At 31.9% G+C, this 24,359-nt stretch overlaps 1 protein-coding gene across 5 annotated transcripts; it reads right to left on the bottom strand.

The window, feature by feature from the left end:
* Positions 1–523: 523 nt before the first annotated feature.
* On the bottom strand, positions 524–5,826 carry LOC107901502 (RNA polymerase sigma factor sigC). 5 transcript variants are annotated; one of them, XM_016827541.2, is made up of 8 exons: positions 5,687–5,826; positions 4,583–4,740; positions 3,898–4,464; positions 3,575–3,805; positions 2,785–2,823; positions 2,188–2,328; positions 1,886–2,086; positions 524–1,169 (listed from the first exon to the last, which is right to left on the bottom strand). In XM_016827541.2, the coding sequence occupies exons 3-8, from the start codon at positions 4,417–4,419 to the stop codon at positions 888–890; spliced, it is 1,416 nt and encodes a 471-aa protein (XP_016683030.1). In that variant the 5' UTR covers positions 4,420–4,464; positions 4,583–4,740; positions 5,687–5,826; the 3' UTR covers positions 524–887. The 5 variants fall into 5 exon arrangements, with proteins under 5 accessions (XP_016683030.1, XP_016683028.1, XP_040951685.1 ...); XM_016827539.2 differs by having other exon boundaries at positions 5,432–5,724; XM_041095751.1 differs by lacking the exon at positions 5,687–5,826 and adding an exon at positions 5,522–5,665.
* Positions 5,827–24,359: the final 18,533 nt, after the last annotated feature.

Here is a 24,359-nt window from a genome sequence, read left to right as displayed (position 1 = left end):
TTCGAATTAATTACAAGAGTAGACTATGTCTATTTATAGGCTTGTAAAACCATATTCTAATAGGAGTAAAACACCTTATTCTAATCAATATCAAATAGATGAAGTTTAATAAGGTTTAAAAAAACCTTATTCTAAAATAAAATAAAAGAAGTATAATTCTATAGGGATTTTACTTTTATTTTATTTTACCACAGTATTTTATTTAAATAATGATTCAGGTAACTTAATTCTAACAGTCCGAAATTATGGGATATAATTAAAAGAAAAAAGGTACAAAATCATGAAGAGGAAGAATAATCTCAATAAATGTTCATTAATTCTTTCGCTTTCAAGATCGTAAGAACTTGAACAGTTTTATTATTATTATTTGTCTAGATTTATAGTTACAAATGTTTTCTTACCTACAAGTGTGGGTGAGATGCATTGCATTTAAGAGGGGCAATTCATAAAACAGACAGAATGTTTGATCTTTATGCTTGGCTTAGATATGGCAGAGTTGCAACTTACAAAGGCAATATCCAAGTGGTAAAATTGACCCAATCTTCAACTTCACATACAAGAGATTTGTAATGATATTGCAATAATACTAAAGCTTTCTTTCATCCAAGAGAAGATGAAATGAACATTTACAGTGGAAACTTTGCAGAGTTTCAGATAATACAAAATGGCCATTAAAGGCTTCCAATGATAATTTACCAAGCTTGCCTTAAACAAAGCACCATGTTTGATTTTATTCTGCCTTTGCCAACCTCTTCGAGAGAGCGATTCATTTCCCGAGCAAAATCATCTGTCATAGCGTTGGGAGAATGGAAGTTAATTGTGTTCTCAGGCTCGAAACACCTCTGGAAAACAGCCAATAGTGGAGTTATCTCGAACCATAATTGGAACTAAGAGTCCAAATAGTGGCTTAAATTTCTGCAGGTTTCTTTATCCCTCAATTTCGCCATTGCTTTCATCTCTATCCTTCTTATCCACTCTTTGCTCACACGAAAAAGCCTCCCAATCTCCTCGAGTGACTTCGGGGGAGAACCCGTGAGTCCGTAGCGTAGAACCATCACTTGCCTCTCTCTTTTTTCCAGACCATTCAAAAGATCATGAATATCTTCCTTCATGTGCTGCCTCATCACAGTTTTCTCCGGGCTACATATTGATGCATCTGGAATAAATTCCTGCATCATCATATACCCACACGTGTTGTCAATCAAAGCATCTTCATTGATGCCATATCAAGCTTGCATGAAAAATAAGAATGCACATGCAGATACTAGAAAGCAATATAATGAAAAGTACTCCGAACCCATCATCATCTAAAGCTTCAAGATAATGCAGGGGAGAAAGGAAAAACAAAAAGATATTCTTGCCCCACTTCATTCAATTCATAGAATGTATCAATGCATATTTGCTTCAACGATATCGAAACGACTTCCATATAGTAACACTGAAAGCCCTTATGTTTTCCACAAATAATCCACCATATTACAAAATTATTCCGAAAATACTGACATGTAAGGTTATAAAATAGGGTTAAGAGAACTAAGATATTTAACCTAAATAAGTTAGGTTCTTTGGTAGCATCGTTGAAGCAATATAAACCTTGCATTTAACAAAAAGAAGAAAGCAATCCTAAACACAAGGAACAAAGATAAGCTTCAAGTGCCCTTTTTTTTCATATTAACAGATGCTGCAACTTCCACCATTCCCATTCGCAATTCTTGCCATTATCTAGCCAGTTAACAGTTGAGATCTGACCGATGTAAAACAAGGGGATTGAGGGATATCAATGACAGAAACTCTTCTATAATAAAACTAATGAAATTCTAATGCCTTTTTCTTATAATGCAGGAGAGGAAAAGAAGGCAGCGAACGGAAAGAAATAATGACATACCAAATATTTTGCATTGATACAATCTCCAATTTTCTGGTCAATTGAACCCACAACTCTGAAGCATTTATTAGCCGACCTGATTTTGGACAAAGAAAGACCCGTAATCTTGGCAATTTCGTCCTCTTCTGGGTATTTCCCATGGCTTTTGCTAAGGGCCTTCCTAGCTTTCTGTATCTGTACTATCGCCCTGCTTAACGTGCACTAGAAAGAAAGCAAGGACAGGAGAATAACACATTGGTCAAGCTCCAGCTCTTATTACCATGATATTTGCATGGAGAAATAATATAGAGAAAGCTACGTACGGGAACTTGAATCCCTCTAGCATGCCGTGCCACCATTCTCGAAATTGATTTCCTTATCCAGTAGTGTATATAGGTAGAAAATTTGTATCCCCTTGTGTGGTCAAACCTTTCTGCACCTTGGAGGACTCCTATACTTCCCGCCTGTTAAACACAACAAAATAAACTTGAACGTTTAGTAAGGCAGGATTTGGAAACCAAAGGAAATAGAGAATACATGAAGGAAAATATGTCCCTCTCTAATCATGCCATGATTTCTTATAATCTCACTGTTTTAACTTTTATGATTTGTACAAAAATTTGAAAAAGTAAATAAACATTTGATTATGTTCGCAAGCCTGCAAAAATAAGGGTCTACGTGACATCCATAAAATAGATAGCTGCAAGGGAGAACATGCCTGTAAGAATTCCATTCGCGCCTTTCCATGTCTGAAGGATTAAAGTTAAGATAATAGGAAACGTGTAAAACAAACATGTCTGACCTTTTAGGAAACATGTTAATCCATTAGATTTGTTTCAGATAAAATATACTATAAATTAAGTTAAAATTTTCTTTGTAAGAAAGCTAAACTAACATCACCTTTCTATCTTTGCACTTACATGATATGTCAAAGGTCCCATACAATAAGATAGTGCTGCCTACACAAATATTGAAACATTACAATTAACAATTTACCAGGCAGATTCCATAAGGAAATTTTGCTTTCTTCTGATTGGTTATGCTAATTCATGACTACTTATCAATACAATTAAAGAGAGAACCTAGTTGGAAAAGCACATCAAGGCTATTATATTATCAGAATTGTTGTAGTATTTAAGAAACCAGCCCACCCTTTCCAACATGATCGTTAATAAGCTAAAATATAAAGTAGACCCTTGAACTTTACCACTTTATTTAGATGAACTCCTATACTTTTATTACACCGAAATAAGCCCTTGAAATTTAATATATACCGAAATTAGCCCTTAATCTTTAACTTGTATCTAAATAAGTCCTTAACCTTTAATTTATGCCTAAATGCTCTTAACATAAATTAACATTTCATTAAAATATAAGCTAAATTAAGTACAAATTAAAGCATAGGGCTTATTTGGGTTCAGTAAAAGTATAGGGGCTTATTAAAAAAAGTAAACTAGTCCAAGGGCCTTTTTAGTGGTTTAGCCTAGATGATACTTCCCATGAGAAGATTCATCCTAATCTATTCATACTGTTGATTAGATTCCAAAACATCAGAAGTGTAAACATAGAAAAAGAAAAAACTAGGCAGCCGCATTGTTAATCAGGAAAGATCTGCTCAGAAAATTACTTTATGTAGAATAATAACTTGATTGGAAATGATTAAAAGTGTAGCATGTAGACAACCAAACATATCAAAAAGGCCTGACTAACCTGGATTAAGTCTTCGTGGGCTATTCCCAAACCCCTATAGTTCCTTGCAAAGTAGAGGACTAAGGAGCGTGTAGTCCTTATTAACTCATCCCTGCAGTACCAACCATAATGCAAATGCTGTTGCAGCGCCTTCTCAGTAAGTTTGGCTGCTTCTGCCCAGCAACTCAAGCTGACAATTCTCCCGGTTTCCTCTTCCAAAGTTGTTCTAATCCTCTCCAAGTTTGCAACCACCTGCTTGGAAAAAGCATAGAGAGGTCAGAGGTTGCCTTAAGATGTGTGTGACAAAAGAATATGCATTCCATATACTAAACTTGTAAGACAACCTTAACACCCTTTGACATTTCTACTTCATTCCTAGCAACTGCCGATCTTCTCTTTCTAGAGTCTGACATTCTTTTAGGAGAAGAACGTTTGGGCTTTTGATAACGTCCATGTAGGGTGTTGGTAGGCAGCAACTGTGTAGAAATTATAGTAGTTTCTACCGCTTTTTCTCTTCTTTTTCTTCGTTGTTTATTTTTTCTAGAGCTAACGATAATCTTGTCCTTTTCACTATCCACCAAACCATTCATATTACACTCTACACTATTGGCAGCAACGTCAGATAGGTCGAAAATATTTGAAGGTTTATGAGACAGAAAGATATTGAATAAATTTAGAGCTCCAAGCCTTCCTAGTTGTAGTAGGATTTCCCTCTCCAATCTTAACACATCTGAATCAACAAATGTCTCCTCCAAAACGTTGAGATTATCCTTAAGCACGTTATAACGTGATGCCTTGCATGTCTGTGGGCTTGCGCACGAGGAAGATCTGTTCCCTCTAATCGGTTCATGCGATTTACCAACCATAACATGGGAACAATTCCGTGACTGTGGTCCCTTGTCAATATTTACCTGGAAGAGAAAAAAAAATCCAGAATAATACAAGATACTTGACAGTGAAAAATTATGAAATGGACAATAAAGTGTTGCGTGCAGTTCAGTAGATATAATTTGATATTCAACCACACACCTTTTCTTCTATATCTGAGCAACCATTTTCTAATGTTTGCAGAGCTGCAGGTGAAGCAGATGCTTTTGGAGGATCTTTTGATAGAAACACACCTTCATCAGATATTACAGACAGGAAAGACAGCCTGGTTGAGTTAAAAGAAGCCTCCTTCCCTCTAACTGTGTTAAAGAAAAATGAATGGAAGTGAAAAAAAACCAAGGGAAGAAATGAAAATTTGACAACAACCCAAAGACAAGCACTTGGTATAAGATAAGGCCAGAGATAGAATTGGAATTCAATTGCATGGACTGCATAGTAAACGCTCGAAATGGAAAAATAACCAACTTCTTAGTCGAAGTTAATTTTAGGCCAAACCATGTTGCCAGTCCCTGTTCTTGAATAAAGTTTGAGATTTAGTATTGTACTAAAAAAGTTTTAGTTAAATCGATATAAAAGTCCTTGCTCAATCTTAATGCAGTTAGTATTTTCTGTTAAAATTTGCATTCACTCTTACAATCATACCAACTTCAAAAGCAATTCATTACGAACTCAGTAAACACTTTTGATATAGCAACCAAATTTGATTGAAAACACTAAAGCTGTCAATGATTGAATTCGAATTTTTAAATCTAAAAAGCAAGATATTAAATTTTTAACAAAATCTAAAACTTCGCTAAATTACAGGGACATCATTTTCATCTTAGCTTCAATTAACATTAAAACAATGCAGCAATACAAATTCAACTAAGCAAATAACTGACACTTCTACAATTACCTCAATCTAACCAAACTCAGAAAATTTAAAAGCTTAACTTTCCTTTTAAGTAAAGCAAGAAGGATAGAGTGGATTTGAAAATCCATTGAACTCACCAGAAGAAGAAGAAGAAGAAGAAGAAGAAGAAGAAGGAAGCCTGGAAGGTGAATAATTGGGAAGAAAATGAGAAGGAACTGGGAAAACACCTTTGAGATTCAATCTAAAACCCATTGTCGATTCTTATGTATCGCAGAAAATCCTCATAAAGTTCGCAGAGTTAAATAGAAAAACGTATGTTAGCAGGCAAACCATCAAATCCATCATTCCATTTTATTTTTATTCTATTTTTGCTATAATTTATTTTGTTTCACCTGAACCACGGGTTCTTCATCTTCAAAAACTTGTGTCAAAGACAGCTTCAGCCTTTTCTTTTCCGGATGATAAAAGTGCCCAAAATATCTTTAGCTGGATTTGGGTTTGTTATTAGGCCACCTCTAACATCTGGGCTTCTCTGCAATAATTGAGCTTTATTTCTTCTCTTCTTCCTGGACTTGTGATTGAAATCATATTTTATCATTTAGTCCCTCACAATTTCTTTGGGGGTTTTTCTTTTTTGGTCTCCGTTAGTCTTTAAATTTAGTAGATTTTTTCAATTTTACTCTTAAATTTGGATTTTATTAGGATGACCTAAACTTTAAAATTAGACCACATCATCACTTAAATTCTGGAATAGTTGGCGTCACCATCACACCTTAATATTATCTAAATTTAAAGATCAAATTGAAGAAAGTTGTCAAGTTCTGAAATTAATGTGGATAAAAATATTTAAAAACCAAGTTAAAAAATTTTATCAAATTCAAGAACTAAATATTAGTTTATCTCTAAAATCTTAATTATTACGAAATTCAAATTGAAATGCATTATTTAAGGTTTTGTTTAAACTTGAATTTAATTTTTAATAAATAATTGGTAAAAAAATTGATAATAAAATTAAGAATTGTATATAAATTTAATTTTAATATGTATAAATATAAATATCAATTAGTTGGAGATAAAATGTTTTTTCTTTTTTAATTTAAGATAAAATGTATTTTAGATCAAGTCGCTGCATATTCCAAATAATCATGTGCCTATTAATTCCAAACAGAATCAAGTTGCTTTTGAGCATTTGCTTTCACCTTTGGCTATTATGTGTATTGCAGCACATAGACCCCATCTAATTGTGATGGGGGAGAATTTCCTGTTGCGATGGAAATTAAGAAAATCGAGAGAAGAGAGAAAACATGGAGGAAAAGATCGAGAGAGAGAAAGAAGGCAATGGATTTCATTCATAAAATTAGTGTAAAAAATAGAATTTCGGTAATAACAATATATCGCAAAGAAAAAAGAAAGAAAAAATAAAGAACACAGATTTTTACCTGGAAACCCATTCGGGAAAAAAACCACGGGTAGAGGAGAAGAAAATTGTAACACCCCGACCCGCGTCCTTCGTCGGATTTGAGTTACGAGGCATTACTAAACAAAGCACACATTCGAAAACACATAAAACCCAATTTAAACAAAATTATCATGAACAAACCATTTTTAAACCAAACTGATCACAAACATGGAAATTAAACCATTTTCGCATGGCTATTTATATTTTATGATCCAAAACTAACCAAAAACATACTCAGGCCTATACATGCCATAAGATCGGGTTCAAATTTTAACACAATACCAAAAGAAGTCAATAGTGTGATAGACTATGCTGATGATTCCCGAGCTCGTAAAGCGTCTCCAAAATCTATAAAACAAATGGACAAAAACAATCAAAGTAAGCTTTTATAGCTTAGTAAGTTTATAGCATATCTAAAATACATATAAATGAACATATGTATAAGCATTATGTGCTTATAATCAAGTTACATATGTAATCATTAATTGCATATACTAATTCCAAATATACTTATCATTTGCATTTCATCGAAAGCATATCTATGATCTTTCAAATACATAGGTCAAAAGCTTATATTTTTACTTATCAACTACATGAACCAAATGCACATTTATACTTCTAATCTACATGTGCCGATTGCATACATGTATATTCAACAATTTTCATATCAACCAATATCTGTGCCTATTCACTAAACACATAGATCCAACAATTATATGCTCATCGAACACATATAAATGAATATTCACATACTTATCCATTATATATAACCCAAAATCATTTACATATTTATATATATCAAATGCATATAATCACTTAATTTAACATATTCACCGGCACTTAGCCTGCTAGGCTTATGACTGATTCAGATCACCGGCACTTAGCCTGCTAGGTTTATAACCTGATTCTGATCACCGGCACTTAGCCTGCTAGACATAAAATCTGAAATAATTCCCCGGCATTACATCTGATAGGCATCGAGCCTGAATACCACAGATATGAAATTGGTCTTTCACAAAAATCTTTATAAGAAAATCTAGATATTCTTTATATCACACATAAATCTTTTCAATAATCGTATCTCAGCAAGAATTGAATTAAATTCCAATCTTCGTAGCAAACATACATTCGAATAACATCTCTATAGTTCATATCATTAGATTCAGCTCATAGAACTCAATACCTGCATTCGGTTATTATATATATTTTATTTTATATTATAAGCTTCAAATTATAAAACTTAAAGCAAACATTGGCTAACATACATATAATTCATGTGATTAATTTCAACCTGTCAAATTCAATACATATATTCGGCTAACATATATGTAATCCATTAAATTTCATCCAACTTACAAAATTCAACATATATATATATTCGGCTAAATATATATATATATAGAATTTATGCAATTTATTTTAACTTATAAAACTCAAATATACATTAACTAACACATATATATACAATTCATACATTTTATTTTAACTCATACACTTACACTTATACAAAATAACTATATATGTATATTATTACCTATTCGATATTTCCATATATACAAATATACTTAACATTTAAACCTTGAAATATGTTCAGAACTTATTCGAAAATATACATATATATTCTTCAATTCACACAGAGACATTCATTCAAAATTATTAAAGTATATACAAATATACCCTTAATCAAACTCAAAGATTTTAATTAATTATACATATACATATTCGAAAATTGTTTTTGCAATTATAGCCCTCATATCATCAAATATTTCCAAATGAAGTTTCAAACATATAGCTAGACTTATATATAATTATATCCATCTATGCACCATTCTTAACAACATTTAATTCCCAAAGCTTAATTAGAATTATATTCATATAGCCGAATATAAGTGTACACATATAAGCCATCCATATATCAACTTAATTAATCAAAGTATATTATATTTATTATTTTTTTATACCTTAACATAAAAATACAGTAGATATTCATACACACAAATATATATATATATTGAATTATTAACATTAAATAGCTAGTCGACTTACCTCGGATATTAGCGAACACGATCGACTATTCAATTACTTTCGTTTTCCCTCGATCCAAATCATTTTTCTTCGTTTCTTGATATAAACATAATCAAATTTAACCTTTTTATTCATCAAAACATTCAATTAAGTCCAAAAATACATAAATGGGAAAATTACCATTTTGCCCCTAACATTTTGCACCTTTTGCAATTTAGTCCTTTTTGCACAAAACACAAAATACACAAAATTTGCCCACACTAAGCTAGGGCTGAATATTCCTTGTCTTCATACAAATCCACACATTTCATTTATTTCACATTTTAATCCCTAAAAAAATTCATTTTCACAATTTAGCTCTAATTTCTCAAATTCACTAAAATTTCAAAAACAAAACATGTTAATATATCACATTTCTTTCAGTTTTCATCATCAACTATCATAATGTTCAAGTATTCATCAATGGCACATTTCAAAATCATCAACAATTCACAAAATTAAGATATGGGTTTTGAAGTATTCAAAGCAACGATCTCAAAAACGTAAAAATTATTAAAAACCGAGCTAAAACGAACCTTAAATCAAGCTTAAGTATGGCCGAACCTATGCTTGTGTTTTTCTCTTCTTTCTTTTCTCTAGTTTTGGCTAAACAAGATGATAACAATTCCATTTTTCTTTGTTTTAATTAGTATATATTAGTATTTTATTTATTTACCTTATTAACCTTTAATAAATAATTTATATTTCATATAACATAAGGACATAGTTGTCCTTAGCCACCCACTAACATTTAAATGGTTTAATTGTCATTTAAGACCCCCATTTTTAAAAGACAACAACAATTAGGTATTTTTAGATTTAACCCCTAAATTTTCATTTTACGCAATTAAACCCTTTTTATCGAATTGAACATTCAAACAATTAAATTTCCACACAAATTTTTCACACATATAACTTAACATATAATAGACACTAAAAATAATATTAAAATATTTTTCTAACTCGAATTTGTGGTCCCAAAACCACTATTCCGATTAGTGTCAAAATTGGGTTGTTACAAAAATTCACTATGTTGAATTCGAATGATTACAAGAGAAGTAGACTATGTCTATTTATAGGCTTGTAAAACCATATTCTAAGAGGAGTGTAGTAAGATTGAAACACCCTATTCTAATCAATATCAAATAGATGGAGTTTAATAAGGTTTAAAAAACCTTATTCTAAAATAAAATAAAATAAGTATAGTTCTATATGGATTTTACTTTTATTTTATTTTACCACTGTATTTTATTTAAATAAGGATTCGAGTCACTCAATTCTAACAATCTCCACCTTGACACGAATTCTCAATGAACAAGTTCTTCATCGTGAACTCTCAACGAACAAGTTCTCCACCTCTTCCATAAAATCCCTTAAGGGTTTAACTTCAACAATGAGCACCAACCAAGTCTAAGCAATGCTCAAACTTGGTTATAGGAAGTGACTTAGTCATCAAATCTGCAGGATTTTCATGAGTACTAATTTTTCTCACAACAATATCACCACGAGCAATAATATCATGAACAAAATGATATTGAATATCAATGTGTTTTGTTCTATCAAGAAACATTTAATCTGTAACAGCCTGATTTCGGGCCTAGTCGGAACAGTGGTTTCGGGACCACAAATCCGACAAGGAAAAATTATTTTTCTTATATTTTTATGGTCTAATATTTCACGGAATGATTTTATGAAAATTTTGTTCGAAAATTTCGACGTTTGGGCACTCAATTTAGTCAAAAGGACTAAATTGTAAAAAGTGAAAAAGTTGAGTTCTACATGTTAGAGGTGTTCAATTGTTATGAAGCTTTAAATTGGAGGTCCTTATATGGTAATTAGACCATTGGTTAAGTTGGTAGACAAAAATGGGCATGAGATAAGTGAAATAGGAAAATTTTAAGTTAGGGACAATTTGGTAATCTAGTAATTAAAATGAATTAAAAGGGAAAAATATGGCAAATTGTGCTCATCTTCTTCATTTGGACGAAATCAGCAAGGGGGGAAGCCATTGTTAGGGTTTTCAAGCTTCCAAGCTCCATAGTAAGTGATTCTAAGCCCTGTTTTTAATGTTCTTTACGTTTTTGGAGTCCTGGTAACTTGATTTTGCTTATTCTACCAATAATTTAATCTAGGGTTTATATTTGGAAAAATACACATATGTGAAATGTGTTTATTTTGATTTTTTATGGTAGAATATGAAGCTAGAAATTATGTTAAGCAACTTTTGCTAAGTGATTTTGAGTGAAAACGAGTAAAACGATATAATCGATAAAAATGCTAAATGTTCATAAGTAAGTGTTAGAGTGGGAATTTGATGTTTCCATGGAAGGGAAAAATGTTCAGAATGTCATAATACATAAGAATAAGGGATGAATTTTAATTTACGAGCTTTGGGGCAAAAGTGTAAATATGAAAAAGTTTAGGGGAAAATTGTAATTTTGCAAAAGTTTGAGTCAAGGACTGTTTTGATAAATGTGAGTACTAAATAAGTCAAATGTGTTATTATAGATCAAGAAGAAGTGGAATCGACCTTGACCGGAGAAAAGAAAAGATTAAAGACTAAATTGCTAAATTTTTATATTGTTGCATCAAAGTAAGTTATGTGCAAATAATAGTTATATTTTTATAAATTGTGAATTATTTTTGATATGTGAATTAATATTGAATGTGGAAGGAAAATTATTCATGAATTATTCAAGTGATAAAGTGTTTAAAATAAAGTGTTAAGTGTAAATTCCCGGTTGAACTTAGGAATAGAAGTGGATACAAGTGACATGTCACTAGAGATCAGTGTTACAGTGTTACAGTGAGTCCCGGGTGCTGGGTGATCTAGCATGTGTTGCAGACACCTGACAGCTTGTGTGAGCAGGCCCGTGGACATTTCCAGTGTTATTGATCAATGGTAGCTTCGGCTACATATCAGTGGTAGCTTCGGCTACATATCAGTGGTAGATTTGGCTACATTTCAGTGGTAGCTTCGGCTACATTTCAGTGGTAGCTTCGGCTACATATTAGTGTGACACTTATGTGCTAATTCTCTACGTATCCGTGTATATTCCGAGTGTTCAACGGGAAATTGACTAAGTGAAAATACATGAGATTATGTAATGATTAAGTGTAATTGAATAATGAATATATGTGTGGAATTGAATTGAATATTGACTTGAAAATAGAAAAGTGAATTTTGAATTGAATAATGATTAAAAGTGAAAAAGTGAAATTATGAAAAAGTAGAATTAGCAACAAAACAGTTTTGGACAGTAACAATAGTGTGACTTTGAAAAATCACCAAAAATGGTGGAAGTTGAATTAGAGAGTGAATAAGATATTAAATGAAATCTTAATGAGTCTATTTTTACATAAAAGAAATAGAGAAAGCAAAAGGGTTATGCATTTTGAGATATTTGAATTTTAGTGAGGCAAGGTTGGATTGATTTCGGAATCCCCTGTTCTGACTTTGGAAAATAATTAAAAATTGTAAAAAAATGATTATGAGTTATAATTTATATGCTTAGAATCCTTAATGAGTCTATTTTCAAAAGGAACAAATGTAAATATCATCCGAGTTCTATACAATGAGATAATTCCTTTTAGTGAAGAGAGGTCAGAGATGTTGAGCAGTGAAACAGGGGTGACTTTAAAGAATAAACTGTACTAATTGGCCAAGTCAAAAATTCTAAAAATTTTATGGTAAGAATACGTGTGAGTATAGTTTCAAGGGAAATTAATGGATCTTAATTTGGAGCTCTGTAGCTTCAGATAAAAATGATTTAGTGACTCTGACTCAAATAGACAGCTTTGAATTTAAATATAAGTGAAAAGTGAAATTATGTATAATGCTATTTAAGTATGTTTTAAACATAAAGGATGTGGAATGGAGAGGAGGAGGAGGACAATAAAATGTATGAAAGAATTGTGTATAATGGTCATATGACCGATTATAATCAGTAAATGTTAAATTGAATGGTAAATACGTATTGGTACTGAAGGAACTATTGCGGTATTGAAAAGCAATTGATCAAATTTTTAAGAAATTTAGTCATGACATATATATATGTGATAATAATGATACATGGATGATTATATCATTGAGTTGCATTGATTAATTCGGTTTATGTGATGGAAATGTCAAGAACATTTGTCTTTGATATGTGATGATCATGGTTTAAGCTCATATAGGAAAATAAAGTTTCATAGTATGAGAGTGTGGTATTGAAATATATATATTGGATTGAGAAATTGATTTGAATTGTGAACATGAAAGATTGTGAATTGAATAAAATGGAAATGGAGCTTTGAATTACATGAGTAAGTATCGGGTCTCGTAGGCCCTATTTGTTATGAATATAATATTTTGAAGATATGTTGTAAAGAATTATAAAAGCATGTTAAAAATTTGAAGAGTTTAAATTTGAAAGAAATTTTGTAACTCGGTTTAATGCGTTTACATGTGTAAGTGTTCTAGTAATGCCTCATACCCTATTCCGAAGTTGAATACGGGTAAGGGGTGTTACATAATCTTTTGTAAGGAATAACACCTTGATTGTCACAAAATACTGTACTGATTTGAAGGTCTTCACTGAGTTCACTAAAGAGTCCCTTCAACCAAATGGCTTATTTACAAGCCTTAGTAATCGCCATGTACTCAGTTTCAGTGGTAGACAAAGCGACTGTAGTTTGCAAAGTGGCTTTCCAACGGATTGCATAACTTTCGATTGTAAATACATAACTTGTGAGAGATCTTCTTCTATCGAGGTCTTCAGTAAAATCAGCATCAACATACCCAATGACTCCATATCTAGTTCTTCCAAACTGTAAGCAAACATTATTATTACTTCGTAAGTATCTTAAAATCCACTGAACTGCTTTCCAGTGTTCTTTACCGAGATTCACCATGTATCTACTAACTGCACTGACTGCATATGATAAATCTGGATATAAACAAACCATAGCATACATGAGAGATCCCACTGCACTAGTGTAATACCCAAATTTTGTCCGGCCCGAACCCATATAAAAAACAAATAAAATTAAAATACCATTATTGAACAGTCTAGTTTTTTACAAACATTAAGTCCAAATAATATAGCTCAATACCATAACCCAATTACAATAATAGCTTAAACCCATTACCCAAACCCAAAATACATTACATACAGCCCAATACCAAACCTGAATCAGCTAGCCCAGATACCCCCAGCCCAACTAGCCTAAACTAGAAGAAAGAAACCCTAGACAGCAACAGCTTCCAGCGTCGCAGCCACCAAGGCCACCCTCCGCGCGTGCCGAGCTACTCCCCACGCATGCAGCGCCTCCACGCGCCTCCAGCTGGCCTTCGTACACGTCACGTCTATCACCTTACGGCCTCACACCTGCAACAACCTGCAGCAAACACAACAAACGCAATAAGCAAAAACGAACAGAAAATGACAGATAACAGTTGTAAAAAAGAAAATTTTGAGATTTTTAATTTTCTTTACATTTTCTTTTCGGCTATATAAAGCCATTAAACAGAATCTGTAAACGGTTACACACACACAAAAAAAAACACGCAGAGAATCAATACAAAAAGAAGGTTTTCTTTTTCTTCCACTCGGTTCTTTTTCGATTGTTTTCCTTTCTTTTTTGTTATTGATCATATCTATAGGATATATATAAAATAAAGGGGAAAAAGGGAGAGATGAGAACCCATACCTGGTTAAAGTCGCCGTCGAACCCCTCTTGGTTCTGATCGGAACCGTATGGTTGGGGGTTTCGATGTTGAAGCGGCGCTGGGGAGGGGGTAGGTGTTATTAGTTATTTTTTATTTTTTATTTTTAAAAAACTATAGCTGCTGCTGATTTTAGGGTTTTAAGTTCGTATTTATAGTGTAATAAATGGCACCGTATTGACCATTACCCAGCAACTCGCGCGCGACCCGACCCGCTCCATGGGGGATCCGTGCGCTCCTGTTAATTGGGTTATTTGCACCTCCGGTCTTGCCTTTTTTTTGTTTTAATTCAGATATTTTCATCTTTTTAATTGATACTGTAAATTTTATTCGGTTTCAGATTTGGTCCTGATGGAATGGCGCGTTTCAGAGGGCGGGAATATTTTCCCATTCAGTCCCTCTGAGTTGGTCGGGTCTTTCAATCGGGCCCTTCATTTGGTTTTATTTTCGTTTCTTTCTCTTTAATTTCATTTTGAGTTTAATTTAATCTATACTTATTTAATTTATCGTATTTGATTTTTATTCTGTTTAAAATCCATTTTTGTTATTTTCGGAAATTAACTTTTTTTTGTTTAAGTTTAATATATTTTTAATTTTATTATCAACACTATTTCAATCTTATAATATATTACTATTTTGAATCTATCATTATTATATTATAAATTTACCATGTTCTATTGTTCAAAATTTATTATATATCATTATCCAAATTTCCATATTTTTATATATTTTCATGTAAATCCAATATGTTTTATATACATTTTCTAATATTTTATTCTATAATATATTTCCTCTAAATTCACTCGTTACATAGTTTTAGATTTGTAAATATTTTTATAATGCTATTATATAATAATATTATATGCGTACATATTTCATATTAAATTATTTTCATTATCCTTACATACATAATCTATTGAAAATTTCATATTATTATATAGATATTTTATCTCTTTCAAATATTTTAACATTTTTAATTTATTTCAACTTATTTCAATATTGTTAATTTATTTAAATTTATGTTAACATTTTAATTGATATATTATACTTATTTCTTAAATTATGTTTAAATTTGTATATTTCATTAGATTTTATGTAAATTTACTTGGTTTCAATTAGTCTTCTATTACTTGCCAATGTTGGTATTTGTATGATATATGGTTGAGATAATTATTGCTCTGCTTGTTTAAATTTATTTATGGATTATTCATTATTCATTAATGTACATTCTAATTTACGAATCACCATTTCGCGTTGTATGTTATTATTTCATTGTTTTATTTGTTCAAAAGATTACGTTCAATATCATTCAAATACCAAGAGCTCTTTTATTCAAAAAGTTTTCAAAAATGACGCAATACTCGACATTTGGGATCTTCGAAAAGATTGAGCCCTAACGTATTGGGTTCCAATTTTCCTCGTTGAATCTAAATAATCGAGGATATGCTTTAATCAAAACACATAAATAAAAGCTCATTCTCGAGAATTCGATATGTTGTGTCCTAATGCATTGGATATGACATGTTATTTTCTCGAGACGAGGATTCTTCTAAAAATAAAGGCAATATGCGGTATTTATGAATTTTGGGAAATTGAACCCTAACTTACTGGGTTTTGATTTTTTATTTGACCCAAATAACCAAATACACTTCTTAAAATGCATAGGTTTCGAAAATCAAAAGATAGACTTAATTTTGAGGATTTAAAATGTTGCACTCTAACTTACTTAATGCGACAATTTATTCCTTTGAAATAAGTGAGCCTTATCATTCAATCCATTTTTATTCAAGATAAAAGGATCGCATTTTAAAATCTTTTCAAAATTTCGACATTAAGACATTAAACAATCAATTTGGTACCAATTTTGGGCATCACGAGGGTGCTAACCCTTCCTCGTATGTAACCGACTCCCGAACCTGTTTTCTGAAAATTCACAGACCTAAAATCATTTTTTAATGGTGAACCGATCACACCTCAATAAAGGATCGGTGGCGACTCCCAATTTTCATTTTTAAAAATCGATCCCCGTTTTTTTTCGTTTTTTTTCAAACTCAAAAAATGGTGTCAACAGCTAGAATATGGAACATGTAACATGTACTTAATCTCATCATTTTATTGTAGAGATAAAGCCGATGAAAGTCTAAAATGGGCTGCTAAAGGAGTACTAACAGGTTTAGCACTCTGCATATTGAACCTGCAAAGAACTTTCTCAATGTACCCCTTCTGACTTAGGTACAATTTACATGATTTTCTATCTCTGAGAAACTCCATACCAAGTATCTTCTTTGTTGGTCCCAAATCTTTCATCTCAAATTCTTCACTTAGTTGAGCTTTGACCTTTCTTATCTCTCATTTATCTTTCGCTACTATCAACATGTCATCAACATAAAGAAGTAGATACACAAAAGAAACATTATTGTTTTTCTTAAAGCAAACACAATTGTCAAAGCTACTTCTTTTGAAATCATGAGATGCCATAAAGGAATCAAACCTCTTGTACCACTGTCTTGGTGACTATTTCAAATCGTAAAGGGAATTTTTAGCAAGCAAACATAGTCTTTTTTTCTGAGACTGTAAAACCCTCTAGTTATTGCATGTAAATATCCTTATCAAGTTCTCTATGCAAAAATACTATTTTTACATCTAACTGCTCAAGCTCCAAAGCATGCATGGCCATAATACCAAGCAAAGTGTCCATAATTTTTGTGTCTATCCACAACCACCAAAATAGTGTCTTTGCCCCTAGAGGAGGGCAAACCTCCAATAAAAACCATGATTATGTGAAACCAGGCTCTGCTAGGGATGCCAAGGGGTTGCAGGAGGCTTGGCTGTGTTGCATTGTCATATTTGCACCTCTAAAATACTGTACATTCCTTTACCCAGTTTTTAACATAAGAACTTATGTGCTTCTAATACACCAGACTAGTCAACTTGTTTCTGGTAGCATGAGTGCCCGAGTGACCCCTAATAACACTCTCATGGAAGTAGGAGAAAAGTTCCTTCTGAAGCTCTTTGTTGGCTCCCACCACGAACTTGCATTTCCTCCTCAAGAAGGATGATGCTGCAACTCGAGGCAAAGTTTCCTCAGCCTAGGGTCATCCTACCAAGGGTGTTGCACCTTGGTTAACAATTCAGAAATGGTTGAACTCCCTGTAACACCCCTAACCCGTATCCATCGTCAGAATAGGGTTACGGAGCAGTACTAGGGTTTACGGATAAAATAGATAGAAATTTCAAACGTTTCATAACATATCAATATTCATAATAAAACTAATCAAAATCATATATACTGTCTCTTATATGAGCCCTCAAGGTCCTAAATATGCATTAGAAACAAGTCGGGACTAAATCGAAAACTCAGGCCGTGTGACTCATACGTTTGGGAGACATGCCCATGTCTTAGGCCGTGTAACTCTCTAACTTGGTCACACGGTCAAGTCACACGCCTGTGTGCTAGGCCGTGTACCATTCGAAGTAACCTCACACGCCCGTGTGCCAGGCCGTGTGCTAGGCCATGTAACAGCCTGACTTGTAACCCTTTAAAAACTATAGGAGACACACGACCGTGTCACCTGGTCGTGCGTCACACACGACTGAGACACACGTTCGTGCCTTAGGCCGTGTGGACAAGAAAATGACCACTTCCAAGCCACTTCTTTCACCCTTTCAAGCATAAACCTACAAGAAATTTGTACATGTATACAAGGCCTTTAAACATACTCAAATTATACAAAGAATGACTGATCTTCATACCGAATGTTCATACAAACAACATGCCAAAAAGGCACCTCAATCAGCAAGCATCAACTTATATATATATGTACACATGAGCATAAATGTTCAAACCTTAACCATACATATCTAATTAATCTCAATACTATTTCCATGCTATATCAAAAATAATCTCACTGCATTTGACCACATTTATACCATTTACCAACTGACTTGTTTCCATACCAACACATAACACAATTAACACATACCGACCTTACCATATTAGGCATACCATATTTCAATCATGCACATTTATTCAAGACTTTTCCAAAACATACCATGTCTTGGCCATATTAAGATCGATATAACATATACCAACTTTGGCTATTTCTACACATGCATCAAATTGACCATATTAACCATAACCAACAAGATATCAATAGTACCTTAAGTACCTCAAATTCAAAGTAACATTTCATACCATAATTATCAATCAAAATGACATATATATACCAAACTCATCAATTAAACATTAGACATAATCCACATATACATGCCATTATAACCTTAACCAAGATATCAAAATCTACCGATATAATTGCTGGATAGTGTGATAGATCTCCAACGAGCTTCCAACCCGATCAAGCTTTTGATAATCTATAAAGTAAGGGATAAATAACTACGTAAGCAATGAATGCTTAGTAAGCTCGTAAAAACTTTAAACATAATATTCCAATCCAATAATAAACTTTATATGATAAATATAAAACTATACCAATGCCTCAAGATTTATCAACTACAAAACAACTAACTTATAAATGAGTAAGTCTATCAACATCATATATATATATTAATTCCTAACATAATAAGATTTTATAAAACATTTTACACCATCATTAAAATTTTCATAAAACTACGAATCACTTCCTTTACTTACTTTCCATTCCATTTACTAAACATAAATTTAAATAACAACATCAATTAACTAATTAATATATTTATTCATAACATAGGTAAGTTCAACCACAACATACATAATTTCTCATATATAAGGACATTATTCAATATCAATCATAGTACCGTTTTATTTAATTACCCCTATTAACATGATTCGGATCGTTACACAGATCTAACCAACACACCAGTTTGGCACTCAGTGCCTCATCGAATAAATCCGAAGGACTAACTACGCCCAGCGTTATATACATTGACAACCAGTGTCTCATCGGTTAAACCGAAGTAAATTGGCACCTAGTGCCTCATCGACTCGAAGTCGAAGAAATCCTTGAACTCTTCCTATGCTATGGCATGCCATCTATATCTGACTTAACTTGATATAGTTAATAGGGTTCCAATTAACTTTCTAAATAAAAAAATCCAATTATCATATTTGCACATTGTCACATTTACACAATCTCAACTGATGAATTCATTTATGTTCAAGTCAATATTCAATAAATAACAAATCTTTCAGATTCATTAAACAATTTACCTCATTGAGATTTTCCATACGAAGAACGACTTACGAATATGAGTACATTGTCAGTCCAACCAAACACACCAGATACTCACAAGAGCCAATCCCTCCAACACACCAAATTACGACCGTACTCTATCCTGCGTTTAAATCCAATCCAAGTGATCAAATTCAATATTATATCTCAAATTACCATTAATTATCAATAATTAAAAAAATAAATATACAAGTTGTACCATATTAATCTACTCAAAATTTCATATTGATGTTAAATTCTAACCGTACGAACTTACCTAACTAAATTGCAAAAATGTCAAAGTATAGGGGCATTTTGGTAAATTTTCTATTCTCCTTGATTTTCCACTCGACCTTGATCTGAATTAATAATTTCATTCAATTTATTAATTTAAACAATAAAAAAATTTATTTTATGAAATTTAGTTTTTTACATTTTTACAAAATTGCCCCTAACATTTAACTTTTATTCAATTTAGTCTCTGTGCCTTAAAAATGTAAATTAACCATTTTTAATGCAAACCCATGCTAGTCGATTATTCATGGAATTCATTATAGCCCATTTTTATAATAATTTCACAACAAACCCTTGTATTTTTTACTATTTCAACAATTTAGTCCCTAATTAGAAAGTTCATCAAAATTACTTGATAAAATACTTTTAAATAACAACTAATATATCAAATTCATCATTTAACATCTAAAATCACAAGGTTCATCAATGGAAACATTCAAAATCTTTAACAATTTCAAAATCGAAGATATGGGCTAGTTGGACCTAGTTGCAACGATCTCAAAAACATAAAAATTATTAAAAAAACGGGGCTAAAATCACATACCAATTTAGCTTGTGAAGTTGGCAAAAATTGAAGGTATAAAAATGGCTTCCTTCCCTTAGCCATTCAATGAAGAAGACCAAAATTAAAAGATAATGATAGCTTTTCTTTTTATTTTATTTAATTTAATTATCAAATTACCATTTTGCCCTTGGTTAAATAAATAAATAAAACACCAAATTCATGTTCATATTTCTCTATCACATAAATATGTGGCATAATTACCATCAAAGGAAGGTTTAATTTCACATTTGGTCCTTCAATTTAATTAAATTCTAACTAAATAAAATTATTTCCAATTTAATCCCAAACTAATTAGGACTAAAAGAACAATTAATCCAAAAGCTAGTGGATTCAATCATAACACCACCGCTTGGAAACTTTGACCATGGTTTAATTACCATTTAAGTCTCTTTTCCTTTATTCAATTAACCATTTAATCACTCAAATTAAATAGTGATTAAATTTTACATCTTTTACAATTTAGTTTTTTTAATTAATTAACTAGCGAAACGTTAAAATTTTTCAATGAAACTTTAATACCACCTTAATGACACTCCGTAAATATTAATAAAAATATTTACGGCTCGGTTTATAAAAATGAGTTCTCGATACCTCATTTTCTAGAACCACTTGACCTTAGGGTCTTACCACTTGAACTTAATTAATTATTCGAATAGAATAAATTATCATATCAAAAATCTTTTTAAAACCATATTTGACTTGTAAATATTAAATAATAATATTTACGAACTTACTCGTCGGATTTGGTGGCCCCAAAACCACTGTTTCTGACATCACTAAAAAACGGGCATCCCCACCATTTGTAGCAGCTGACCAGCTGGATTGTGAGGCTGTTTTGAGAGTGCCATTATGTTGGCATTTCCTTTTTTATACACCACCTCAAAATCGTAGCCTAACATTTTGGCTACCCACTTTTACTGAAATGGTGTGATGATCTACTGCTCAGAGAGTGCTCAGAGAGGAATCTCAAGCTTTGGTGGTTAATTTTTATGCAGAATGTAACAACCTATTTTTCGGTGACTTTGAAAATGGTGGTTTCAAAACCCCATTTTCGATGATTGATTCATATTTATGAGGTTAGTATAAACTTTAATTAGAATTTTTTTATTTAATTTTGTTAGTTGGATAATTAATTAATGTACAAGTGTAATGACCCTAAAGTCAGTGGTGTAAAAAAATGATGTATTAGGACCTTGTTTGTAACACCCCTTACCCGTATTCAATATCGAAATAGGGTACGAGGCATTACCAAAACACATGCACTTGTAAATGTATTTAACCGAGTTATAAAATTTCATCTAAATTAAAACTTTCAAAATAATTAACATGCTCCTATAACTTTTCACAATATATCCTCAAAATGTTATAATCATAATAATTAGGGCTTACGAGACCCGATACATACTTATGCAATTCAATGCATCATTTCCATTTCCTTCAATTCGCAATTTCTCATGCTCACGATTTAGATCGTATCACTAGCAATTTCCATTTAATTCACGTACAATTCAATGACATCAAGTTCAACACTAATACGTATTTACCATTTAACTCAATGTTTCTTGATTATACCATTCAATAACACATTTATGAAATTCTCAATTTTGCAATGAAAATATCACTTTAGCTTGAATAACAACATCGTCCTGATATAAATACACTACCACTTATCCATTTACTTCAATCCTTTTGGGTCCATTTGTCACTTACCATCCTTAATCAAATTAGGGAACGGTTACGGAAATTGAGTACTTCACTTTCACTTTGCCATAGTATAACTATGGTCTTACGTATGATCACTTATCACTTGTCCTTGATCAGATAAGTGTAGCTAGGCTATCACTTATCACTTTGTCACTTGATCAGATAAGTGTAGCTAAAGCTACCACTTATCAATTTGTCACTTGATCAGATAAGTGTAGCTAAGGCTACCACTTATCACTTTCTCACTTAATCAGATAAGTGTAGCTAGGGCTAACACTTATTACTTTTTCACTTGATCAGATAAATATAGCACTTATCACTTTTTCACTTGATCAGATAAGTGTAGCTAAAGCTACCACTTATCACTTTATCTCTTGATCAGAAGTACTCAAATCCGGCGTTCTGCTTAATTTGATCATTTATTCGATTTTCGCATTTTTATTTTACTCTCATTTCAAAAATGAATACATTTCATCATACATTGTATAATTCATGAAATTAACATTTAATCATTAAATTTCAGCCATATGAACTTATTATTTCATTATCTTTCCACACTTGTTTCTATGCACATCACACAAGATATAAGCATATCATTCAACCATAATTGCAAGCTAGTGTATTTAAACATGACTCTTTTTGGAACTAACCACACGATAAACCATTTCAATGCATAACTTATAAATTTAACGTGGCATAATCTAGCCACTACTTGGCCAAAGTCTAAGCATATACACCAAATATGTTAGCCAAATACACGTATAGCATAAGCATTATAAGCATGGATGAGCACAACATTTATTCATGTATCAGGCTTACCAACATGTGTTAATTCATAAACCATTCATGACATTATTTCATGCCAAATCATATACCGAATATACCATACACACATACTATGAAACTTTTATTTTCACACATGAGCTTAAACCATGATCAATAGCGCACAAATATAAGCATCATTTCTATTTCATCGTTTGTCAATTAAAATCAAGCATATGACCAATTATACACAAATCATTCATATATTTCCCAATTTTCCTCCTCCTCCTCTCCATTCCACATACTTAATGTGTATAACACACTTAAACAACATTAACTATAATTTCACTATTCACTCACATGTATATTCAAAACTGTTTATCCGAGTCAGAGTCACTAAATTATTTTTATCCGGATTTAAAGAGCTCCAAATTAAGATCCGTTAATTTCCCTAAAACTAGACTCACATATCTTCATACCATAAAATTTTCAGAATTTTTGGTTCAGCCAAATAGTACAGTTTATTCTTTAAATTTTCCCCTGTTTCGCTGTCTGACAGTTCCGCCACTCTTCACTAAAAATTAATTATCTCATTGTACAGAATTTGGATGATGTTTTCGTTTGTTTCTTATAAAAATAGACTTATTAAGGATTCTAACCATTTAAATTATAACTCATAATCATTTTTGTAAAATTTTTAATGATTTTCCAAAGTCAGAACAGGGGAACCCGAATTCATTCTGACCTTGTCTCACAAAATCTATTATATCTCATGATTTACAATTCCATTGCTCACACCGTTTCTTTTATAAGAAACTAGACTCAACAAGCTTTAGTTTCATATTTTATTCATCCTCTAATTCAATCTCTACAATTTTTGGTGATTTTTCAAAGTTACACTACTGCTGCTGTCCAAAACTGCTTTAGTGCAAAATGTTAATTTCCATTTTGCCCCAAATTTCACAGTTTATACAATTCGGTCCTTTCTCAATTAACCCCTCAATTAATCTAATTTTCTCAATTAATACTTTACCTAGACATTATAAGTTGTTACACAACTATTGAAATTCAGAATTTCCACATATAACTCTATCTTCAAACTCTTTTACTATTAGGTCCCAAACATTCACTTTCTATTCAATTCTTTCAATAAAATCAGCATATGAACAATTTAAAGCTCTAATTTCATGATAAATCATCATATAATTCCAGCACATATTCATATCAACTTTCAACTTCTTTCATAAAATCAAAAACTAATGAATTTAACAAGTGGGCCTAGTTGTAAAAGTCATAAAAA

This window comes from Gossypium hirsutum, chromosome D06, assembly GCF_007990345.1.
Source record: "Gossypium hirsutum isolate 1008001.06 chromosome D06, Gossypium_hirsutum_v2.1, whole genome shotgun sequence".
Classification (NCBI taxonomy): domain Eukaryota; kingdom Viridiplantae; phylum Streptophyta; class Magnoliopsida; order Malvales; family Malvaceae; genus Gossypium; species Gossypium hirsutum.
This window is presented reverse-complemented; position numbering and strand designations above follow the sequence as displayed.